General features: G+C 44.2%; 2 protein-coding genes across 6 annotated transcripts in view; one reads left to right on the top strand and one right to left on the bottom strand.

The window, feature by feature from the left end:
• The first annotated feature begins 10,263 nt into the window (after positions 1-10,263).
• Insm2 (INSM transcriptional repressor 2) lies at positions 10,264-13,354 on the top strand. Its single transcript, XM_028781556.1, has one exon. It carries the CDS (start codon positions 10,808-10,810, stop codon positions 12,284-12,286), a length of 1,479 nt encoding a protein of 492 aa, XP_028637389.1. The 5' UTR covers positions 10,264-10,807; the 3' UTR covers positions 12,287-13,354.
• An 882-nt stretch (positions 13,355-14,236) lies between these two features.
• Positions 14,237-21,579, bottom strand: part of Ralgapa1 (Ral GTPase activating protein catalytic alpha subunit 1) — a 211,135-nt gene continuing 203,792 nt past the window's right edge. For 4 of the 5 annotated variants that reach the window (XM_028782695.1, XM_028782721.1, XM_028782713.1 and 1 more), the window contains one exon: positions 14,237-15,555. In XM_028782695.1, the coding sequence (XP_028638528.1) occupies positions 15,407-15,555 (149 nt within the window). In that variant the 3' untranslated portion in view covers positions 14,237-15,406. The remainder of the gene's footprint in view (positions 15,556-21,579) is intronic. The other variant, XM_028782704.1, reaches the window with a different exon arrangement.

Raw genomic sequence — 21,579 nt, 5'->3', positions numbered from 1 at the left:
CTCAAAGTTGATACGTAGACGGGGTGCTGACCTCCACCTGCTAAGTGCCAGCCTGTCAGGTGTGTGTCACTGTGCCTAGCTTTAAACTATGCAGTCTTTAGAGAACCTGTTGTGATTGCTAAAACTGTCACTCTAGAATGCATTTTAAGATTGACATTGTCAAATAACAAAGATCTAAGAAGTATTTCAACATGCATTAATGGTGATTTGAAGTGCTGTAAGACTCATTATCTGATCTAAAATGGAGGGATTATTTCTTAACAGATTTAAGCCTGTGTCAATGTACCAAGTGGGATTTTTTTTTTGCATAATTTCTATGGACTGAAATTTCAATACCTATTATTTGGTTAAATAGCATATCTTACAACAGCATAATTCAGCTCTTGGTCACACAGTGTGTCAGCCGGTAACTACATGCAGTGCTAGTTCAACCCCAGGCAGTTCCCGGGGGTGCCCTGTGATCCGTGCCTGGTCTTGGAGATCACTCCCTGTGCATCTGTTGTATGCTCTGTCACAGCAAGGCTTATCGTTGTCATCTTTCCATGTCACTCATGTGACATCTTACAAAAGTAGAGAGAATGGAACAGAAGGAAGCGGCCAACAGAGACGAAGGGCAGCAAAGCAGCGAACAAGGGCTCTAACTGGAATGTGTGTGGTGCTCCAGACGGCGGACTGTGGGCCTCGGTACTGCTGCTGCTTCGGAGGAACTTGGTGAAGGCAAGTTACCACCGCCAAGGAGGAAAGGGGTGTGACGAAAAACATGAATCTATCCCCAAAGAGGGAAACTCCACATTAAAGGATATGTCATGAATACAGGAATATTTTACAACACTGGAAAAGAAAAAACATCAAACAAATAGAAGCGGATGAAAATTTAAAAGGAGTGGAACCAGTCACCTGGACACTGGAAAGATGGTAGGGGCAAATATTAATTAAAGGGCAAAGTGCTGCTCACACACACCACTGTCTTCAGTTTCAGTGTGTATGTGGTTGGGAAATGTGTGCGCCCACACTTGTGTGTGGGTGCGCATTTGTGTATGTGCGCGCACTTGTGTGTGGGTGCACATGCTTGTGCGTGCCTCAGGTAGTTGACACTAATCATCAGGCTCTCTCTATCCAACCCAGAGCTTGCTTTGTGGATTATGGGCTGGCATTGTAGGCGGGCCACAGAGGCTGGCAGGCAAGGTTAGGTAGGTTCTGGGGATCAGAGCTCCATTCGAACACTTAAACCATGGAGCTACCTACTCAGCTCCTCAAATTGTTCTTGATTTTGACAGTAAAATAAAACCCCCAGTTCCTATGTGTTTATAACCGACAGTTGGAATTCCATTTTAAGTATTTTAACAGGACTTCAAAGGCCATGGAAGAACCCTGATTTCCCTCACAACCCAATATTAAAACCAGCTAGGATAAAGGTGTATTACTTTCAGAAGAGCAGTGGCTACCACCATTTGCCTTCTCTCTGACATAAGCAGTGCAGTGGTAGTATCCTATGCTAAAGAGAACACCCAGAAGATGTGCTCAGCGGGTAAGCACAATGTTGCTCTTGAAGACACCCCATTTTTATTTCCGGCACTCAGGAAATGTCTGTAACTCCAGCCCCAAGGGATCGGAAGTCCTCTTCCAGCCTCTGTGGGTACCTGTACTTCTATGTACAGACCTCCTACCCCAGACAGACACACATACCTGTAATTAAGAACAAAACAAATCTTAAGCTAGAGACTCACAGCCAATCATTGGATTGAGCTTGGGGACCCCAGGGGAAGAGCTAAGAGAAGGACTGAAGGGGCTGAAAGAGATCGCAACTCCATAGGAAGAACAGTATCAACCAACCAGACCACTCAGAGCTTTCAGGGACTAAACCACCAACCAAAGAGTACACATGGGCCGGTCCATGGCTCCTGCTACATACGTGGTAGAAGACTGCCTTATCTGGCAATAGTGGGAGGTGAGGTCTTGGTCCTGTGGAGGCTTGTTGCCCCAGAGAAAGGAGAATGCTAGAGAGGTGAGGTGGGAGTGGCTGGGTGGGTGGGGGAGCACCCTCTTAGAGCCAAAGGGGAGGGGCATGGGTGGGGGTTGTGGAGGGGAGACCTGGAAGGGGGATAACATTTGAAATGTAAACAAATAAAATGATTAATAAACAAAATAAAACAAAATTTATAATAGAGAAAATAAGACATTTCAGGGCCAGTGAGTTGACTCAGTGGGTCGGCTTGATCTTGGGGATTGACCTGGTGGAGGGAGAGAACTGACGCCCATAAATTGTCTTTTGGCACCACACATACACAAACAAGCAAGTAATGTAATAGCTGATTGTTAAAAATTAAAAAAAATCAGATTTACTACAGTCAATGTACACATATGTAAATATATATAAATAAATTAAACCTGTTTTGCTTTGGAGATAGTCCAAAGCTAGCCTCGAACTTGATGTATAGCTGAGAGGGACCTTGTGCTTTTTTTGTTTTAAAGATTCATTTTTTGTAAATGTAATTATGGGGACTTTTCTGTTTCCTCTTTGTTTCCCAGTAAAGACAAGGAGACCTGGTATTTTTATTAATAAGCTGCTAGCCTAATAGCTGGGCAGACACTGTGCTAGGCTAACCTGACTAGGCTAGCCTGGTGCAGACACTGTGCTAGGCTAACCTGTCTAGGCTGGCCTGGCACAGACACTGTGCTAGGCTAATCTGACTGGGCTAGCCTGGCCTTCTTCTCAGCCACTTCCTACCCACATGGCATTGCTGCAATCTTGGTCTTGCCCTAGCTGTTTCTGCTCCATTTGTCCTCTTCTCATGGGGACCTCATGGCAAACCCCGTCTCTCTGGTCTCCACCAGAAAACCCCTCACTGGGATCAGAAGTCCTGCCTTAATCTCTCCTGCCCAGGTATTGGTTAATCAGCACTTTATTAACCAATCAGAGGTGATGGAAAACAATTTTTACATATCATTGAGACAGGAGATGCTTGACAACGCCTATGTCCGGTCTGGGCACAGCACTCAGCATCTGAATATACAGTGCACAAAGACCTCTCCCAACAGTTTTTATTATTTTTAAGTTTGTGTCTCTGCACATGAGTGCAGTTGCCCATGTGAAGACAGAGGTATTGGCTGTCCTGGAGTTGGTTCTAGGCTCTGAGCTACCTGATGTGGGTGCTGGGAACTGAACTCAGGTCCTCTGCAAGAACAGCCAGCTCATATCCACCGACCCATGTCCTCAGTTCATGTTGCAGACTTTTAACATACAACACTAAAGCACACAGCTTCAGAAGCGTGAGTCAAGAAAGAGTGAGTGGAATCCAGGTGTCTGATGTCCTTTTTTTAATCAAAGAAGAATTTTGCTTGTTTAAAATGTTACATAGTTCTAAGAACAAGAAAGGAAAATAAGTGTAGGGTTTAAACTAGTTAAGAGGCACTGATGTATCAGAACCAGACACCACTCTGAACAAGGAACAAAAGAGGACGGAAAAAGACATGTAATTGATCAAATGCAAAGGCTTTAAGAGAGATGGCAGATTTCGTTTCAAATATAATAGCAATTAGGCCCAGGAAAGGGGCTGAACATTCAGTTATGTTAAAAACCATCATTAGCTAATAAATAGAGACTGCTATTAGTAGAACTCATTGAAGACATAATGAAAAAGATGAAAACTGAAGACCTTGGAGACAACAAAAGACGGTGATGTGGCTCTCAAATGAACCAACCATCCAGTGCACTTTATGGCAGAAAGTCTTCCTGCAGCTAATGTAACTTGATGGTTGGGAAAGGTTTAGTTAGCTAAACGGATGTGGCTTTAGCTAATATGAATCTTGAAACTGAGTCTCAAGATTATATGCAGCAGAAGTCGAGAGAACAAAGAGAAAAATCTATAACTTGCCATGTGGGGAGAGCATATAGATACACATAGTCTTAGCATGTTCAGTTGCAAAATGTATATTCTTTTTAAGCACATGTATTGGATATTAAGTCTAATATACATATGTAAATAAAGACTGACTATTCCCCCAGCCAGGCAATCCTTCATAGGGGTCCAAGACACTTGTTAGGAGCAAGCACACACATATTATTTGTATAACAAAGAGTGGGCTGGATCGCCTCCACCCAGGTGAACTTATGGGTGGAGAGTTGCATTCTCTAGACAAGCGTGTGAGAGCCAGCACTGCAGAAGATTCTAGTTCATCTTATTGAATTCACATTTCACATGCTACATATTGCTACACCTAATTGAGAGCTGAGGAAAAACACACTTTAAATTTTCCAGTAAATGGCAGTGAAGGATTCAAACCTGCATTTGTGTTTTTTTTTCCTCTGTGCAGCGAATCCATTTCAGGAAGCACTTATTCTGTTGAGACTGGGAGGGAGGAGGGGAGTGTGCTTGCAGGAGACTCTGTAATGATATTTGGGAGCTGTCTTTATACAACGCTGACAAAGGCTTAAGTATCTGTGATGTAGGAGTGCTATCCGCTGGGCACAGTGAGTGTGTGAGCTGTGTTGGGAGGGAGGACTGTGCTCTGGAGTGTGAGGACGGCTGAGGAATTGACCCAGCATGCACCCTGCCCACTGGCAACCAAAGTACCTCTCCTACATGACATGCCACTGGAAACCCTTTCCTGAGTTCAGGCTCACTGTTCTCGGGACTTGTAGCTCTCTAAATGAACCCCAATTTCAAAAGTCAGTCAGTCGTTCATGGCCAAGGGATGCCAAGTGGTACAATCTTTCCACTCTCAAGTTTTTAGAACACGTGCATCTATTTTACTGCTTAACACAGGGAGAACACTCAGATAAGTATAATTACATAGTTGCCAATCAATTGTTTAAGCGTTATCTAGCATTTCAATGATTAAATTTCCATTACCTTTATCATGTACTGTGATTTCTCTGACTTGGGCTACATGTCTCACAGTTTCTCTTCCTTTCCACGTCTCCACATCATCTCCTCAGCCCACAGCTTTGCTCTGACACAGACATCAGACTTACCTTTTCAAGTGAAGATTTGTGCAATGGAAGTGGGGCAGCGAGAGGAGTTAGGGGGATGGGGAGGGCATGATGGGATAAAAACAAAGTGTGATGATATATCTGAATGAAACGTTGCTATAAAACACATTTCTTAGTATACTAAATTAAAAGAATAGCTACCGGTGGCTTGGGAGACTGCCGTAGAAGCGTAAGGAGCAGAGATGGGATCACCATCAACGACGTAAAAGCTGGCTGGGTGGTGGCTTGCCTGTAATCCCAGCTCTCTGGAAGCAGAGACAAGCTCTCAGGATCAAGATGGCTAGACAGACTAGACAAACTGGGAAGCTCTGGATCCAGTCAGAGACTGCTTCAGGAATAAGGCGAAAAGCAACCTAGGAAGATACCTGATGTTAGCCTCTGACCTTCACATGCATGGATAACCCTCATGCGCAGCTCACGCAGGCATGCCATCCCTCCAGCTCAGAGAATCACTAGCTTAGCTAGGGCTGTCAGGAAGGATATGAGGCTACATTCTTTGAGTATAGACCTGAATCAAGTTTCGGAACAAGACATGAGCATCTAGCATAGCAATTCTCACCTTGTGGGTTGTGACTCTTTGGAGATCACCTAAGACCATCAGAAAACACAGATACTTACATCATGATTCGTAACAGTAGCGAAACTACAGTTACGAAGTAGCAACTAAAATAACTTTATGGTTGTGGTTCACCACAATGTGAGGAACTGTAGGAAAGCAATAGGAGGGTTGAGAACCACAGACCTAGCAGAAGAAAACAGCCTTTAAGTTGGGAGAATGCTTGTCACATCTGAGGAAACTAAGAAGACTGACCAGTGTGGATGGGACAGAAGGAAAGAGGGGTAGTGGGGTGAGAAATGTGGGGCTGGAGACTTGGCTCAGTGGTAAAGTATTTGCATAGTATGTGATAGTCCCTGGTGAATCTCCAGCATTGAGGGAAACCAACCAGCCAACCAACCAGGAACCTACTAACCAACCAACCAACTAGGAACTAACCAGCTATTCAGGAACTAACCAACCAACCAGGAACCAACCAACTAGTTACATATATGCCAGACACGTTTGTAAGTGAATTGATGTCTTTGGAGTTTACTCTAAATGCAGGAATCACCTGATGCTTCCCAACAGAACAGTCAGGTTCCTTTTGCTGCTAAGTGGAGCGCATGAGAGAGAGGCAGAGGCACACGTAATGATGGAGATCTGAGAAGGACTCAGAGTCAGGAGATGGTATGAGAGTAGAAATGACACGGATTGCTGATGGACCAAGTATGGGGGAATCTTGAGCCAAAGGATTTTGGGGTTTGGAGTAGGTGCCATTTTTTTTCTCTCTCTTTTGTTTTTGTTTTTCGAGTAGGCACCATTTGTTAAAATGAGGAAACCTAGACAGGGTGAAGTTTAGGGAGAGTATCAATAGTTCACTTTCAGACTCCGGAGGCATGGCTGACTTCCAAGTTTTTGAGACCCATGGCTTTTAATAGTGACAAATGATGTTAGACAGAAGTGATGGGGCAGGAAACTGAAGAAATAAACCTGTTTCTGACAAAAATTCAAAGACAAAATCCCCTAGATAGTCAAGGGGTTAAAAAGTAGATCAGCAACAGGCCCGAAATGGCATCCAACTCAAGGAGAGGCCCCAAGGCCTGGCACTATTACTGAGGCTGAGGAGCACTCACAAAAAGGGACCTATCATGACCGCACTCCAAAAGACCCAGCAAGCAGCTGAGAGAGTCAGATGCAGATGTTTACACACAACCAATGGACAGAAGCTGCTGACCCCTGTGGTTGAATTAGGGAAAGACTGAAAGAAGCCAAGGAGCAGGCGACTATGTAGGAGTGTAACAGCTGGTTCCTTTGTAACCACCGGTTCTGCTTCTTTGTAACGCCCCTTATGCTGCTCGGGTTCGCAGGTCAGAGTCTAGCAAGAGAGAGAGTGGGGATGGAGGGACGAGAGACGTGAAAAATGGATACAAGACAGAGTCTGGTCAAGTCTCTTCTATTGAAAGGAAATCCTGGGTGTTTATACCCTTTACCATGTGACTTGCCCTCGTGGACAAGCACAGCTGAAGACCCTCCGTCATGCGCCTAGCAGCGTGGAGACCACGTGTACCTAGCTGCTGGTGGCACTAAACAGCAAAACAAGATGTTTATCAGAGTGTGCTCAGCTGTTGTCGGCTGTTGAAAACAAGTCTTTTGTCAGGGTATATGGCTCGAGATGGCTGTAAAGATGACAGCTGCTTTCAGCTAAGAGTCGGCTCCCAACATAGGAGGACCAGCAGTCTCAATTAACCTGGACCCCTGAGATCTCTCAGACACTGGACCACCAACCAGGCAGCATACACCAGCTGATATGAGGCCCTCAACACATATTCAGCAGAGGACTGCTGGGTCTGGGTTCAGTCAGAGAAGATGCACCTAACCCTCAAGAGACTGGAGGCCCCAGGGAGTGGAGAAGTCTGGTGGAGTGGGGGGTGGGCTAGGGGGTGGGGACATCCTCATGGAGACAGGGGGCGAGGAGGAGGTATGGGATGTGGAACAGTCAGAGGGTGGACCTGGAGGGGGATAAAATCTGGCGTGTAAAAAAAAAAAAGATTAAATAAAAAAAAAATTAAAAAAAAAAGTAGACCAACTACTGAGTCTTTCTCATATATGCTGTGATTTCAGGGCAAGAGGGATTTTCTTTCTTCCAAAATATTTTCACCAAATTTTGAAAGTCATTTTACCATGATGATGGTATATTATTTATACAGAAAATGAGTTTCATAATGACATTTCCATGTACATATATAGTGTGTCCTAATTTGCTTTCCATTGCTTTCATAAATACCATGGCCAAATGAAACCTGGGGAGAAAATGGTTTATTTAATCTTACAGGTTACAGAGAGAGCATCATGAAGGGAAGCAGGGACCTGGAGGCAGAAACTAAAGCAGAGGACATAGAAGAACATTTCTTGTGGCTTGGTCCCTTTGGCTTTGTCAGTTTGCTTTCTTATTCCACTCAGGCCCACCTTCCTAGGAAGGGCTCTACCCATAGCAGCCTGGGTGAGCCTATATCCATCACTAAGAAATGCCCTGTAGAGATGTCCATAGGCCTATGTAAAAAAAATTTCCTTTTTCCCCAAGTGTGGTGGTTTGAATAGGTATGGCCCCCACAGAGTCATGTGTTTGAATGCTTGGCCCACGGGGAGTGGCACTATTAGGAGGTGTGGCCTTGTTGGAGGAGGTGTGGTCTTGTTGGAGGAAGTATGCCACTATGCGGGGTGGGCTTTGAGGTCTCCTATGCTCAAGTCAGGCCCAGTGTAGAAGACAGTTCCTTTCTGCTGCCTGCAGATCAAGATGTAGAGTTCCCAGCTCCTTCTCCAGTTCCCACAGTCAAGAGAAAGGGGGTGGGTGACACCAAGATTCCACACATTCTTTAGGCCTCCTCCTCTTCGTCTTTGTGTCTTAGTAAGAGAACAGAAAGGATTGCTGGCACTCTGAAGAATCTTTTAGGATTACCCATGGGAGGTATGCACTGAGTCCTATCTGTTAGGAGCATTTTAAAGTCTTCCTGTTTTTCAACTGAAGGAGTGACTTTCAGCTGGAAGGATTGGGTCTACCTGGCAGAGATCTGGGGAATGTCCATTAACTGTACAAGTTTCCGATTGACATTGGGCTATCCTAGGGAAAGCTGCTCCATTTAACCTTAGCCTTTTGTGTGTGATATATTCTTTTTTTATTTTTCTGATCACCAGAGTCATGTGTACTTTTTGCAGGGTACTTAAAAGATCTAAAAACTCCAACCAGCAAAAACTATTAAAATTCTTATGAAGTAGATGAACACCACAACATGTCCACACTGCTTCCTTCCGGTATCACATGCATTTTATTCCTTCGTGATTGAGTTCTGCAGTACACGAAAGCACCTTCACATCCTGTGTCTTATGCCTGGTGTCGTGATGTACAACTCTGAGTTACGTCTGGTGCAGATGCCTAACTCATCATCTTCAGTAGAGAAGGTTTTCCTCGACGTAATCTCAGCTTATCTACGATCACCAATAATACGGTGGCAAAGAGTTTTCTTTATCCATATTTTCTAGAAAGTTGTAAATTAAGAATTGAAAAAAAAATCCGGATGTACTCTGTCGTATTATTTTCCAGGAAGGTTGTTGTTGAAAAGGGTGGGGGAGTAGTACTGGATCTGGTGGAAAACATGCGCCAATATTCTTTGCTTCAAGGACAAACCCTTCTGGGCAAGGGGTAGAGTGAGGTGAATTTGAATGAGAAGTCTGGCCCGAGGTAACTGACATGTCAGAAATGGCTACCTTGGGAAATTGAGTTTATCAACCTACTTAGGACCTTAGCATTTTAATGATTCGGGATAGGAATTTTGATTGTAAAATCTCGCACTTGACTCCACACTCTTTAGTGGAAAGCATCGTAACTGCTGGGCTTAACCCAGTTCTAAAAGTACAGCAGGACTGAACAGAAAACCAGAGAATCCAGAGTATTTGGTTAAGTATTATTTTGTGAAACTTGTTTTCAGGGTGTGTGTGTGTGTGTGTGCGCGCGCGCGCGTACGTGCGCATATGCGCATGCATACTTAAGTATAACCTGATGCACAATCAGAGATAAATAGACCTTTATGTCCCTTTCCTTAAGTTCTGTCCTCCATGTAATTATTCACTGATGGTAGGACTCTTAGCCTGCATTCCACTTTAACTGAATCTTCTTTCAGTTCTGTTTCAGGAGCCGTGAGCGAGCACTGTTCTTTTCCTTTCCTCTTCTCACATTGCATGGATTTTGTTATAAAGGTACATTGTTATAGAGGTACATTGCATGGTACCACTGTCGAATATGGCTAATTATTTCACCGTTCGGTTAGTACTACAAACTTCACTACAACAACGGAGTGCCCGGCTGGTGGCAGGGGGCCCAGAGGACAATTGTTGAGTTGGTCTACTGCACATCTTTTGCAGAGTGTCTCTTGTCGTGTACAGGGAAGCAGATGTAATGCCAATTCCACCAGCATTTCTCACTCAATCTCATCCATGCTAAACAGGCCAGTTAGGCATTAAGTCATGTCTCTGGGTAGCTTAAGTGGAAAGTGTGAACAGAGAAACCACTTTATGTGAGGACAGTTGAAAATTAGATCCCTTCCCCTCCCCACTCCTCTTCCCCAGGGGAGGGGGCACTTATCAGCCAAGAGCTTGGCGCCCGAACCGTGCACGTCCTGAGCTCCAGAGGTTTGCCAGCACGCACGATCTGCGGCGCCGAGAGCTCTTCTCCCCAGATGAATTCTCATAGTATCACAGAAGCGCGCAGTCCCGATCGATACTGGATGGCAGACGTGCTCCCGCCGTCAAGTGTAGGCACAGGGCGGTGGATTTAGCCGCCCTGCAGATCGCTCGCTGCGTCTCATCAGCTCAGCACCGGCAGAGGGACGTTAACCCGTTCCCGCGCGGATTCCCGCCTTGTCGCTGTCCCTCCACTGTCTTCCCGAGGCGGCCGAGCCTTTCAGCGCGACGCCCAGGTGCGAGTCCGGTCGGCTCCCGGCGCGTGGCGGACTAGTGGCTCCTGGCTCCCCAGTGCGTGGTCCCCAAGCGTGTACTGGGCGCCCCAAGCCTCTTCGTGCCCGCTCGTCTTCCCGCGTCTCTGTCGGGGCGTCCGGCCCGGCGGAGGCCCCGCCCCGGGACCCGCTCCCACTCCTGATTGGCCGGCGCAGCCCGAGGGGCCCGGCCCGACCCGGCCCGGCGTCTCAGCTATAAAGCGAGCGGCCGCATGCCCGGCTCGGTCCAGCCCGCCTAGCTCCGGGGCTCGCCCGGGCACCCGACCCACCATGCCGAGGGGCTTCCTGGTGAAGCGAACCAAGCGCTCGAGCAGCTCGTACCGCGCGCGCCCAGCCGAGCCGCTATTCCCCCCTCCGGGTCCCCTCGCGGTGCCACCCTCGCCGGAGGAACCTGGTCGAGGGCTGTTGGGGTCCCCCTGCCTCTCATCCCTGCAGGACGGCGCCGAGTGGGGCGCGAGTGGCGGCGACGGCCCCGGACCCAGCCCCGCGAGGCCGGCGGGCCCCGAGCTGCGCCGCGCGTTCCTGGAGCGCTGCCTGCGCTCGCCGGTCTCCGCGGAGTCCTTCCCCAGCGCCACCGCCTTCTGCTCCGCGGCGCCCGCGGCCGCGACCTCGGGGGAGCAGTTGGTGCCGCCGCGGGTCCCTGTATCCGTCCCAGTCCCCATCCCCGTGCCTGCCCCGCATGGCTTCCAGCGCCGCGGTAAGGGTGCCCCAGGCTGCTCCTCAGCTCCCGCAGCCGTCAGGAAACCTAAGGCGGTGAGGAGGCTGAGCTTCGCAGACGAGGTGACCACGTCCCCGGTGCTGGGTCTGAAGATCAAAGAGGAGGAGCCCGGGGCGCCGGCACGGGCTCTGGGCGGCGTCCGCACACCGCTGGGGGAGTTCATCTGCCAGCTGTGCAAGCAGCAGTACGCCGACCCCTTCGCGCTGGCTCAGCACCGCTGTTCCCGCATCGTGCGCGTCGAGTACCGCTGTCCCGAGTGCGACAAGGTCTTCAGCTGCCCCGCGAACCTCGCCTCCCACCGCCGCTGGCACAAGCCACGTCCCACGCCTGCCTGCGCCGCGAGTAAACCTCATGAGCCGCTGACCCCTCCGGACCCTTCCCTGGCGGCGGGCAAGGAGAACGGCCGCGTGCCCCGGACCGACGATCAGCACCTGCAGGCTCGGGACAGCTCCGGGGACGGTCAGCACCGGGACAGCGCCGCGCGCCCGGGCCTGCAGGCTCTGGTGCACCCGGAGGCCGCGCGACCGCAGGCCCCCTACCCCGAGGTGATTCTAGGGCGCCACGGGCCCGGGCAGAGCGGTGCCAGCGCAGGAGCGACATCCGAGGTCTTCGTGTGCCCGTATTGTCACAAAAAGTTCCGTCGCCAAGCCTATCTGCGCAAGCACTTGGGCACCCATGAGACGGGTTTGACCCGTGCACCAACCCCGGGTTTCGGCTCGGAGCGCACAGCCCCACTCACCTTTGCCTGCCCACTTTGCGGGGCGCAGTTCCCATCCGCGGATATCCGAGAGAAGCACCGGCTATGGCACGCCGTCCGCGAGGAGCTGCTACTGCCCGCCTTGGTCGGGGCTCCTTCGGAAGCGGGTCCCGGAGGGGCACCCGATGGTAGCGCTCAGCAGATTTTCTCCTGCAAGTACTGCCCGTCCACTTTTTTTAGCTCCCCCGGCTTGACCCGGCACATCAATAAGTGCCACCCCTCCGAAAGCCGGCAAGTGCTGCTGCTGCAGATGCCACTGAGGCCTGGCTGTTGAGGACCGAGATTTCAAGAATGGCTTGAAGAAAACAATATGGGGAACTCCTGTGGGGCTTTCTTCATCTTGCAAATTTCCAGTTTCCTTCCTATGCCTTCCCTCTTAAAACTCTTTGCCATGATCTGCCGGAGGAGAGGGCAACAAGATGTAAAACCCCCTCTCTAGAGCAGGTATGTACTTGGCATAAAAATTTACGGTCAACGCTGACAGCTTCAAGTCCTCATTTCCACGAAAATAGGATTTCTCCTTCCTTAAAACGCTGGAGACCCCAATGGATCCCTCTCGGGTTTGTAGTTCCTATGGAAAATCGCAGCGAACGCCTACAAGTCTGTCTACACAAGGTTCTACCAAAAGTGGTAGTCACCAACGTTTTTTCTTTTTTTTCTTTTGCCACCTCAGGCATTTATGTTGTTTCTGTTTCAACAGGGTCAGTTTTTTTTGTTTTTTTGTTTTTGTTTTTGCCGTGTATATTCTGTAACTCAAGCTATGTGACTGATGTCAAACCTGAAGGGAAGAAGACTCAGACCCACATAAATGGACAGGAAATCTGAGGATGTTGCTGTCTGGTGTGATCCTGTCCCTGGGACTTTCTTTCCTCAGTTGAATGTATTAGTCCCTTCTTTTAAATTAGGCTTTGGAGGGAGGGAAGGTGTTGCTTAATGAGAACGAGTTGACGCCCTCTGAAGTTTGCTATTTAATGTGGTGCATTAGGAGGAGCTACTTAAAATCTTTCTTTACATAACTTTAAAGAAATACAATACTCATTCCTGAAGTGTGAATGTTTTCATAGCAAGATTTCATTTAAATTATGTAATGATTATGCTGTAAATCTGCTGCATATCACATCATAAACTGTTTGACTTAAGGGAGATGTTAACACTTGCAATCTACCATGAACTGAATGGCAATTCACTCAATATTTTATACTTTCTTTTCAGGAGCAACTTTTGAATTTCTTTTTGTAAATCATATTCAATGTGTATTCTGTAACTATTCCCTCAATAGCCAGAGTCTGGGACACTGGCAGAGTGCTCTTTGACAAATAGATTTGTAAGAATGGTTCCACCAAATAAATGTATGTAGACTGTGCTTGTTTTATTCTGTCTTAAGAAATGGCTGAGTACAGTGTAGTTTTAAAGACACATTTCTTACCTCTCCAGTATTTTCCGTAGATTCTTAGGGACCTATTCTGACCAAACACAAAAGGCAGGAGATATTATATCTAGCAAATGAATATAATGGCGCTGAAATGCAATGGGAATTCCCCCTTAAGTCTAGCTGCAGACTACAGCAGCTCCAGGCAAGAGAGAATATGAACTGTTTTTTCTTTAACTCTCCAAAACACCCCACAATGAATGCAACAGACAATAGAACAAGGTTTGTTTTTAAAGTCTACTCAACAGTGTTACCTGGCGATGACAGGAATTAAATAAATGGTGCTAATTAGTTTCACTGTTTCAAGTCAGCATTTTCTCTCCATCTTGTTACCAGTTATCAGCCCAACAGAAGTATGTAAGGAGTTAAACTTGATTTTTCCTTTGAAAAATTCTTCCTGTTGGCTGCAGGGAAACTCTCTAGAGGGTTTAATCATATTCCTACAGGCTCTCTTTACTCATTTGATTGTTTTTATTTATAGGAATTAATTTTCATAAAAAGTGCACAGGAACTCTAAATATTTGTTTAGAAAAATTTGGTAGAAAGTTCTATTCATGAAAATATATTTAAAAACACTGAAAATGTAAAAACTCAAATGCCATGCATGAGATGGTCACATTGATTTTGGTCCTTAGTGAATGCTTGCACTGACGGTGGGGGGCCCCTGAGAAACACACTCCTGTTGCTGAGAACACATGTCTTTACTTTTTACGATTAGCTAAGATACCTCAGGGGTATGTTACAGCTCCCAGTGTCTGAAAATACACACAACAGAATATGATCATGGACAACAAGTGTGAAGAATATTTTTATTTTGTTTTATTAAATACCATGTCATCTTTTTGTCCCATTACAAATCTGTAGACACTACATGAATGATACATAATTTATATTCTGTGGTTTGTCAGGATGATATATTTACACATGCAGTTGGTATCACTCATGCTACATTTCCTTAGGAGATGCCCATGTTAAACAGAAGGAAGCTGCTTATTTACTACAGGAAACACTTCTGGAGGTGGGGTGCATTCCAACCTGCACCTGCAGCCAAGTGTAGTACTAAACTATTATATTTAACTTAGACTTGTGGGTCATGTTCCATTGCTTTTTAACAATACACATAATTTGAGCAAAAAACGTTTTCCACCCTTTTCTCCATCACCTTCTTTTTTGGTACTTAAGAAAGTACACAGGCACACCAGGATAAACTGCTCAATAAGAAAGGACCAGAGCCTCAAAACACAAACAGTACTTAACAGTGATGCCACCTAAAAAAGCAGAACGAAGTTGTTTGAAAGCTAAATAGAAATCAACGTTCAGTTGATTTTCCTGGTTATTGAGTGTGTTGTGTCATCATCTGCACTGGGGAGACAATGTTACTACATGTAATTTCAGGTGGATCTGAGCTGCTGCATGGCTGTTAAGAGTGTTTCTGTCTTAACACAAACATCCTGGATACAGCCTATGTGATACACAGAGGAGCAGCTCTGCTCTGACTGTATGAATGCTTCCATTCATTGAGTCTGTGGGCTGGGCTTGAAGGACAGTGCGCTTGCCTAGCATGCTCGGAAGCCTGGCTTCCATTCCCAGCACCACCAAAAACATTAGTAAAAACTATGTATTTACTAAATCATAAAGTTGTAATGAGGCACAATAAATAAGACTATCTGTCCAATTATATTTTGGCTCAACATTCATTATGAACTTAAAGGTAACACTACTTAGACATGATTATCTAGGAACGTGAAGTATGGAATAAAACTCAACCCTCAAAATACGGCAGCTTGGAGTGTGAAAAAAAACTGAATTAAATAAATAGTCCAAATTCAAAATAGTAGGTTGAAAATGACTTTAAGTCCAGTGTTTTCTCAGATAAATGCACAGGAAGGAGCATGAGTGCTACGGCAAACACGAGGCCTGAACGAGTTAACACTACTGCTGATCACTGCCAGGCTGTTTGTCTCCTTAGGATTTATTGGCTGAGCCAGAGGACCGACGCAGCTTCATGGACATGCGGCTTTTGCTAGTTCGAGGAGACATGGGAGAGGCCAGGTCAGCCCCATCTACCTGTGCTGCTGTGGGAGCGTCACTGGGTGGAATCTCTGGGTAGGATCCTGCAGGAAAGAGTGAGCACATTAGTATCCTTCAGGCTCTCACACCGTAACAACCTTTCTGCTGCTAATCTGAAGCAGGATCCCAACCCTTTGTAAGGACTTTAGAGGTAAAAAAAATTAAGCCCCAGACTCACTGTTCCCCAAAGCTTACTGAAATGCTGTGATTTGGTGACTCATGCCATCATATTAAAGAAAGCACCAATCATAGTGTCCTGCTAAAAGCAACTGGAAGTAAAAACTTCAGGCCTGAAAGAACAGAAATCCAAACCACCACTGGCATGCAGGGAAGGGCAAAGGACGTGAGGAGGAGGAGCAGCCTCATCCCTAACAGCCAGAGAGGATGTCTGACACTAGCACACGCAGGCTCCAAACAGGGAAGTGCTTAGGAGACCATGTCAGGTACTTAAGTAGGCTACAGAAGGAGGAGACAAACGCTTGGGAGAGGGAAAATATAGGAATGCTCATTTGAAAGCTGGTCAGAAAAGACAAACTGACCTCAGAAAATGTCTTTAGACATCTGCTTTTGTGTTCGTTAGCTTAGATGTCTATAGCTAGCAGTAGAATTAGTAGATACAGAATTTTAAAATAGGCAAAACACATTCAAGGTAGGAAAAATCCAGTTTCGCTTACAGGGCAGTTCTTCAGAGCCTCACTGATACTCAGGGCTTGGGAATAATTATGCTGGTATTTCTACATAATAAAATACGTATGCTTAAACTGAAGGCATACATATTTGTAAAAGAAAAAATGTATTCCTTGTACAGATCCTGCTGAGATATCTTGAGAATATATCCCCCCTCCCCAAGGAATTCTTAAAAGGTCTTTTAAAGACCAAGTGGTACAATTATACTCAGGGACAAATACACATATCTAATGGAACTGACTCGTCCCTCGGACTCGTTATGATCTGCCCAAAGTAGCTTCTCTAACGTCTTCTAACCGAGACGAAGCTGGCCTATGAAATAAAACACGGAGTGTTTTTGCTTATGTTCTTCTTCCCAGTGATCTGAGCTGGGTCGCAGTAAGACGAACTAGAATACTGAGAGACTATATGTCCACAATTCATTTAGGGAAGCCTGGCACAAGGACGGAGAGAGCCAAAGAGGAGCAGTAGCTGAGCTTCCTGGTCAGAGCAGGTGCTGCTGTGTGAGGAGAGGTCTGCCCTCCCAGGGCTGTTACCTTGAGGGCAGTGTCTCTAGCGGAGGTTTGGAAGAACAGAACTAGTAGTGCATGCCTTTCTGCTGTGAAGGAAGAAATGCAGTGGCGAGCAGAGTGGAGAACAAAAGAGCAGACGGAGACAGATGTGAGACTCTGCAGGCGCTAGTTACCGAGCAACAGAGAACACCCAGGTGTCTATGACGAACACGGCTGGCATGCGGTGAGTTAGGGTGCTGATGCCCACCCCACAATGGCCAGTGCCCCCGAGTTCAGACGCCATACTTACCAACTAACAAAACAAGTTCACATAGGAAAGAGAACAGGAAAAAAGTCTGTGAGAGAGCTGAGAAACATCCACTGTCTAACGTGTCCACTGCACTGATACTGTCTTACAATTCAGTCATAAGATCTTTAGATAGACAGTGCATAGGATAACAGCCATATTAAAACACTTAAACTTCATGTAATTAAAATTAAGAATTTAAATTCCTTGCTACACTAGCCATGTTCAAGTGCGGAGTCACGTCTGGTTAATTACTCCCATCTTGGATAGAGCAGACACGTGACAGCTACATTACCACAGGAGTTTTACTGAAGAGCATCCCAGTAAAGAATCTTTATTCAGGTAATTCTTTCTCCTCAAACCCAGTACTAGAATAAAGACTCTGGAGCTGTTTTCACTGGTTGAAACTCTAACTCTTGAAGGCAGTTTGACTTTCACTACTTTTAAACAACAGAAAAGAAAGCTGATCTCTGAGCAGTGGGTACATATCCTGCTTCTCTAGCTAGAAAATACTTCCCTCAAAACTGGCAGTTTCCCCATGTCTTTCCTATGGTCTCACAATAGGCACTGTGTAATGAGGCGCTACAGCCACATTAAAATGACTAAATTTCATGTAATTAAAGAGAAACGGACGGAGGCAGGGCTGGTGGCATCTCATGCCTACACTCCTACAAATGACACACGGAGTATGTTCAGCTCAGCCACGCTCCACAGCAGCTCACAGGAGGCAGGCCTCAGTTTTGGATTTGTAAAAAATATAGTCACACTTGCCATTTCCTATTATATTCTATTCTTCCTAAATTATTGATTTACACCTTATAAGTCATGAAGATATCACTGAGTTATTTCTATCATTCTGTATCCTTCAGGGTAGCTTAAAAAGTACCCAGGGCTCCTATTTCCACGCACTGACCCTCTGACGGCACAGTACTCTACAGACTGTCTACATTTGACTATACAAGTTGGTATATACTGCATGCTGATTACAATAAACTATCTTAGATGATATCATGGATATGCCTTTGGGAGGCACCACAGACATTTCAAATGGAAACACAAATTTTTTAAAATTTATTTTTATTTGGTCTGTATTATCTGCTGACAAACATGACCACTATAAAACTTTCTAAAGTTATTGGCAAATAAAGTCTATTGAAACTTTGAAAGTGCCTTCAATTAGACAAACCACGATGGGAATGTGTTAGAATGGGGCTAGGAGCTTCTGGTCTCATTTTATAATAATAATAATAATAATAATAATAATAATGACAACAACAACAACAACAACAACATATTTACATGTATTTTGGAGGTCCCCCCCCCCCCCCGCACATGTGGACGTCATGATGCATGTGTGGAAGTCAGAGAGCTTGTGAGAGTCAGTTCTTTACCTCTACCATGTGGTTCCTGGGAAACCAAACTCAGCTGTCTGGCTTGGTGGTAAGCACCTTATCTGCTGAGCCATTTTGCTGGCCCATCTCTTGCTTTATTATTTACTTGGGCAAGATGACTGGAGTAATTTTCTCATTTTGAAATGGAGACAACAACAGTTACCTTGTCGAACTGTGGAGATTAATGAGTGTGTAGCAAAGATCCTGGTGTACAACAGGTACAAACATGGCTACATAAAAAGCTCACAGAGTAAATGGGAGACTTGAATCAGAACAGATGCCGGTTTGGAAGGAAGAGTAGAAACTAGAAATATTTTTTGGAGAAAATGATCACCTATGAAATATAACCATCCCAATGTGGAAGAGATCTGTAATATATATTTATGTTTAACTTCTAGAAATCAAAGGGTTTATCTTCTCTTATGTTGACAGTGCTATAAAATACAACCTTAAAGGTCAGATTATCCTAATAAACCTACTGTTTATAATGTTATTTATAGAGTCAATAATTAAGATTACATAGACTTGGCCCCAAACTGTCATAAAAGAAGCAACACATTATTCAAAACAAATTATATAGAAATACAGACAAACAAGTGGTTTCATTTTAAGCCATTCAAAAACTATTACTTTAGATCTGAATAAACTAGGCCAGGCGTCCTGCATTTAGCCTCTTGACAAATGAGAAAACTGGTGTAGCACAGACTGATTTGACTTCATGTGGTATAAATGTCAGGACTACAATTTAAATCCAGACCAATCTGATTTCAAAACATACATTTTCCTGGCCACCTTAAAACTCGTTTTAAAGGACTTTTACAGAGAAGAAGTAGAGCCTCACACCAGTTTCTGAGCTGTAAATATGATGGGTATTGAGTAAGCTCCCTCCTCCCTCCCTCCCCTCTCCCGACAGCAGCAGGCAGCAAGGGGCTGAAAGCACACTAGCTGGCAAGTGTGATGCCCAGAGCATGAGCTCTGAGGGCAGGCAGGTCAGGATGGCGCTGACCTCACCACCTGTCAGGGGGGAGGGGTCCAGGTGTCATTTCTTCTCCTTTTAAAATGCACAGACATGCTGGTAAGAGGGAATGAAAGGGTCCACATACTGCAGTAGGCAGTGTCCTACACTCAATCGTTACTTTATTATTTTTATTACAAAAGCTTTACATCCAAATGAATGTTCTATATGAAACTGAATCCTACAAATTATGTTTCTTAAATCAGTTTTATCTACTGGTCAATAACATAAAAGCCAAACTTCCAAGTTCAAGATACTGAACAGAACATATATGCCTGTCTACAAATTCAGACTAATCTACTGACACATAAATTTGAACAGGAATCTGATTTTTAAAAGAATCAAGCAAATTTATAGATGATGCTAATATACTCAAGGAATCTGACTTTCATATTGGCACTTGTAAGTAATATTTAGGTTTTTATGCAAGTATCTGAAGGAGCTAAAATATTTTCCTTAGATTATTTCAATGTCTGGGAGGAAAGTTTAAAATAGCATTAAAAAGACATTGAACTCAAAGTACCTAAATCATTGTCTTTGATGACACGTCCTCCTTAAAGATTCAGAAAGGCAGATGGACAGCCATCCATCCTAACCTATCTACACACGTGACTCCTACTATGAGAATTAACAGCACAGCTGAGGTTAGAATGAGGGAGCTGGGTGTCACTCTAGGTCTTCACAGTCACTCTAAGTTATTTCTGATTTTGATGTCATAATTTATTTGAATAATTATATTTTAGAATTTATTAATTTAAACTTTTATAATTTTTCTCTAGATAAAAATCTGAATCTGATTTTCTAAAAGTAATTATAAAAAGTAGTGTGTATATATAGCTGTATCTATATGTACATATTGTACATGTAGATAAAGTTATCGGTCAACTCCTTCACTGTTAAAGAATTCAATAGCTAAGCTGCTGAAAAACCACTCAAAAGAAAGAAGCAATAGAGGCTTATAAGTAATTCCAGATGTACTAGCCAATATTTATGGTTGATATAATAAAAATACATAATACTAGAATAATTATGGGTGTATTTTTAATATAGAATTTGAGAAAGACAAACTAAGTAATTATTGTGTACACAGCAAAGCAGAATTATGTTCCTTAATAGCACTATATAATTTTTATTACAAAGAAAAAATCCCAGGACACTATTGAAAAAAACGAGGTAACATTAGGGAAAAATATGAATATTTAAAAACTATCGCTGTAATCTGGCCAGGGACAAGGATGATTTTATTTTCAAGTTTACAGCTAGAAGAAATGTACTGTATATATATAACTTTTACATTTTTCACATTCATGTCTGACAAAGATAAAACAATTTTTCCTGTAACTTTTTTTTTAAAAAAATTAAAGGTCAAGAAAAATTTAATAACATTTTAATGTAGTTATGGAAGATCAACATAGTGTGACATCACAGTATTTCCCTCAATGACCTTAGGGATGAAAATAATTTCCCTTACGTTATCAGTCCAGTGCCACAGACAGTACATTTTGAGTAAATATGGTTATAAAATTTATGGATCAATTATGGTGCACTGAAATCTTTCATATCTATTTAAATAAAGTTACATGAAAATTTTTTTTTAGATTTAAATGTCATCACTATTAGCAAATTTTAACCAGGAAGTTTTACATGAACAGAATTATGTAAACACACATACACACACACACACACAAACACACACACACAAACACACATACACACACACTTACACACTTTTTTCCTCATTTAGGGCTCTGAGTCTGGTAAACATACATTCTACCACTGGGCTATTCATGCAGTCCCTGATGAATACAGTTTTCAGTACTACTCCATTGAGTCTAAATATAGTATAATACAGGGTTGACTACAAGGAATATAATCTGTAGACTATCATTTTTTTAAAAACTTAATTTCAAGGTTATTACTACTGACTAGTATTGCTTTATATACAAAGGATATCTAAAGTTGATTCTCAGTTGCAACAATTGAATGGGACAAACTTTATGATTAAAAAAATGAATTCATTCATGTGTGCTGGCTGGTGCAAGTCTATAATCCTAGTGCTCAGAAGAGTTCAAAGCTAACCTGGGCTATACAGCAAGACTGTCAAGAAAGAAAGAAAGGAAGAAAGAAAGAAAGAAAGAAAGAAAGAAAGAAAGAAAGAAAGAAAGAAAGAAAGAAAG

The sequence above is a fragment of the Grammomys surdaster genome, unplaced genomic scaffold, assembly GCF_004785775.1.
Source record: "Grammomys surdaster isolate TR1022 unplaced genomic scaffold, NIH_TR_1.0 98, whole genome shotgun sequence".
NCBI lineage: Eukaryota > Metazoa > Chordata > Mammalia > Rodentia > Muridae > Grammomys > Grammomys surdaster.
This window is presented reverse-complemented; position numbering and strand designations above follow the sequence as displayed.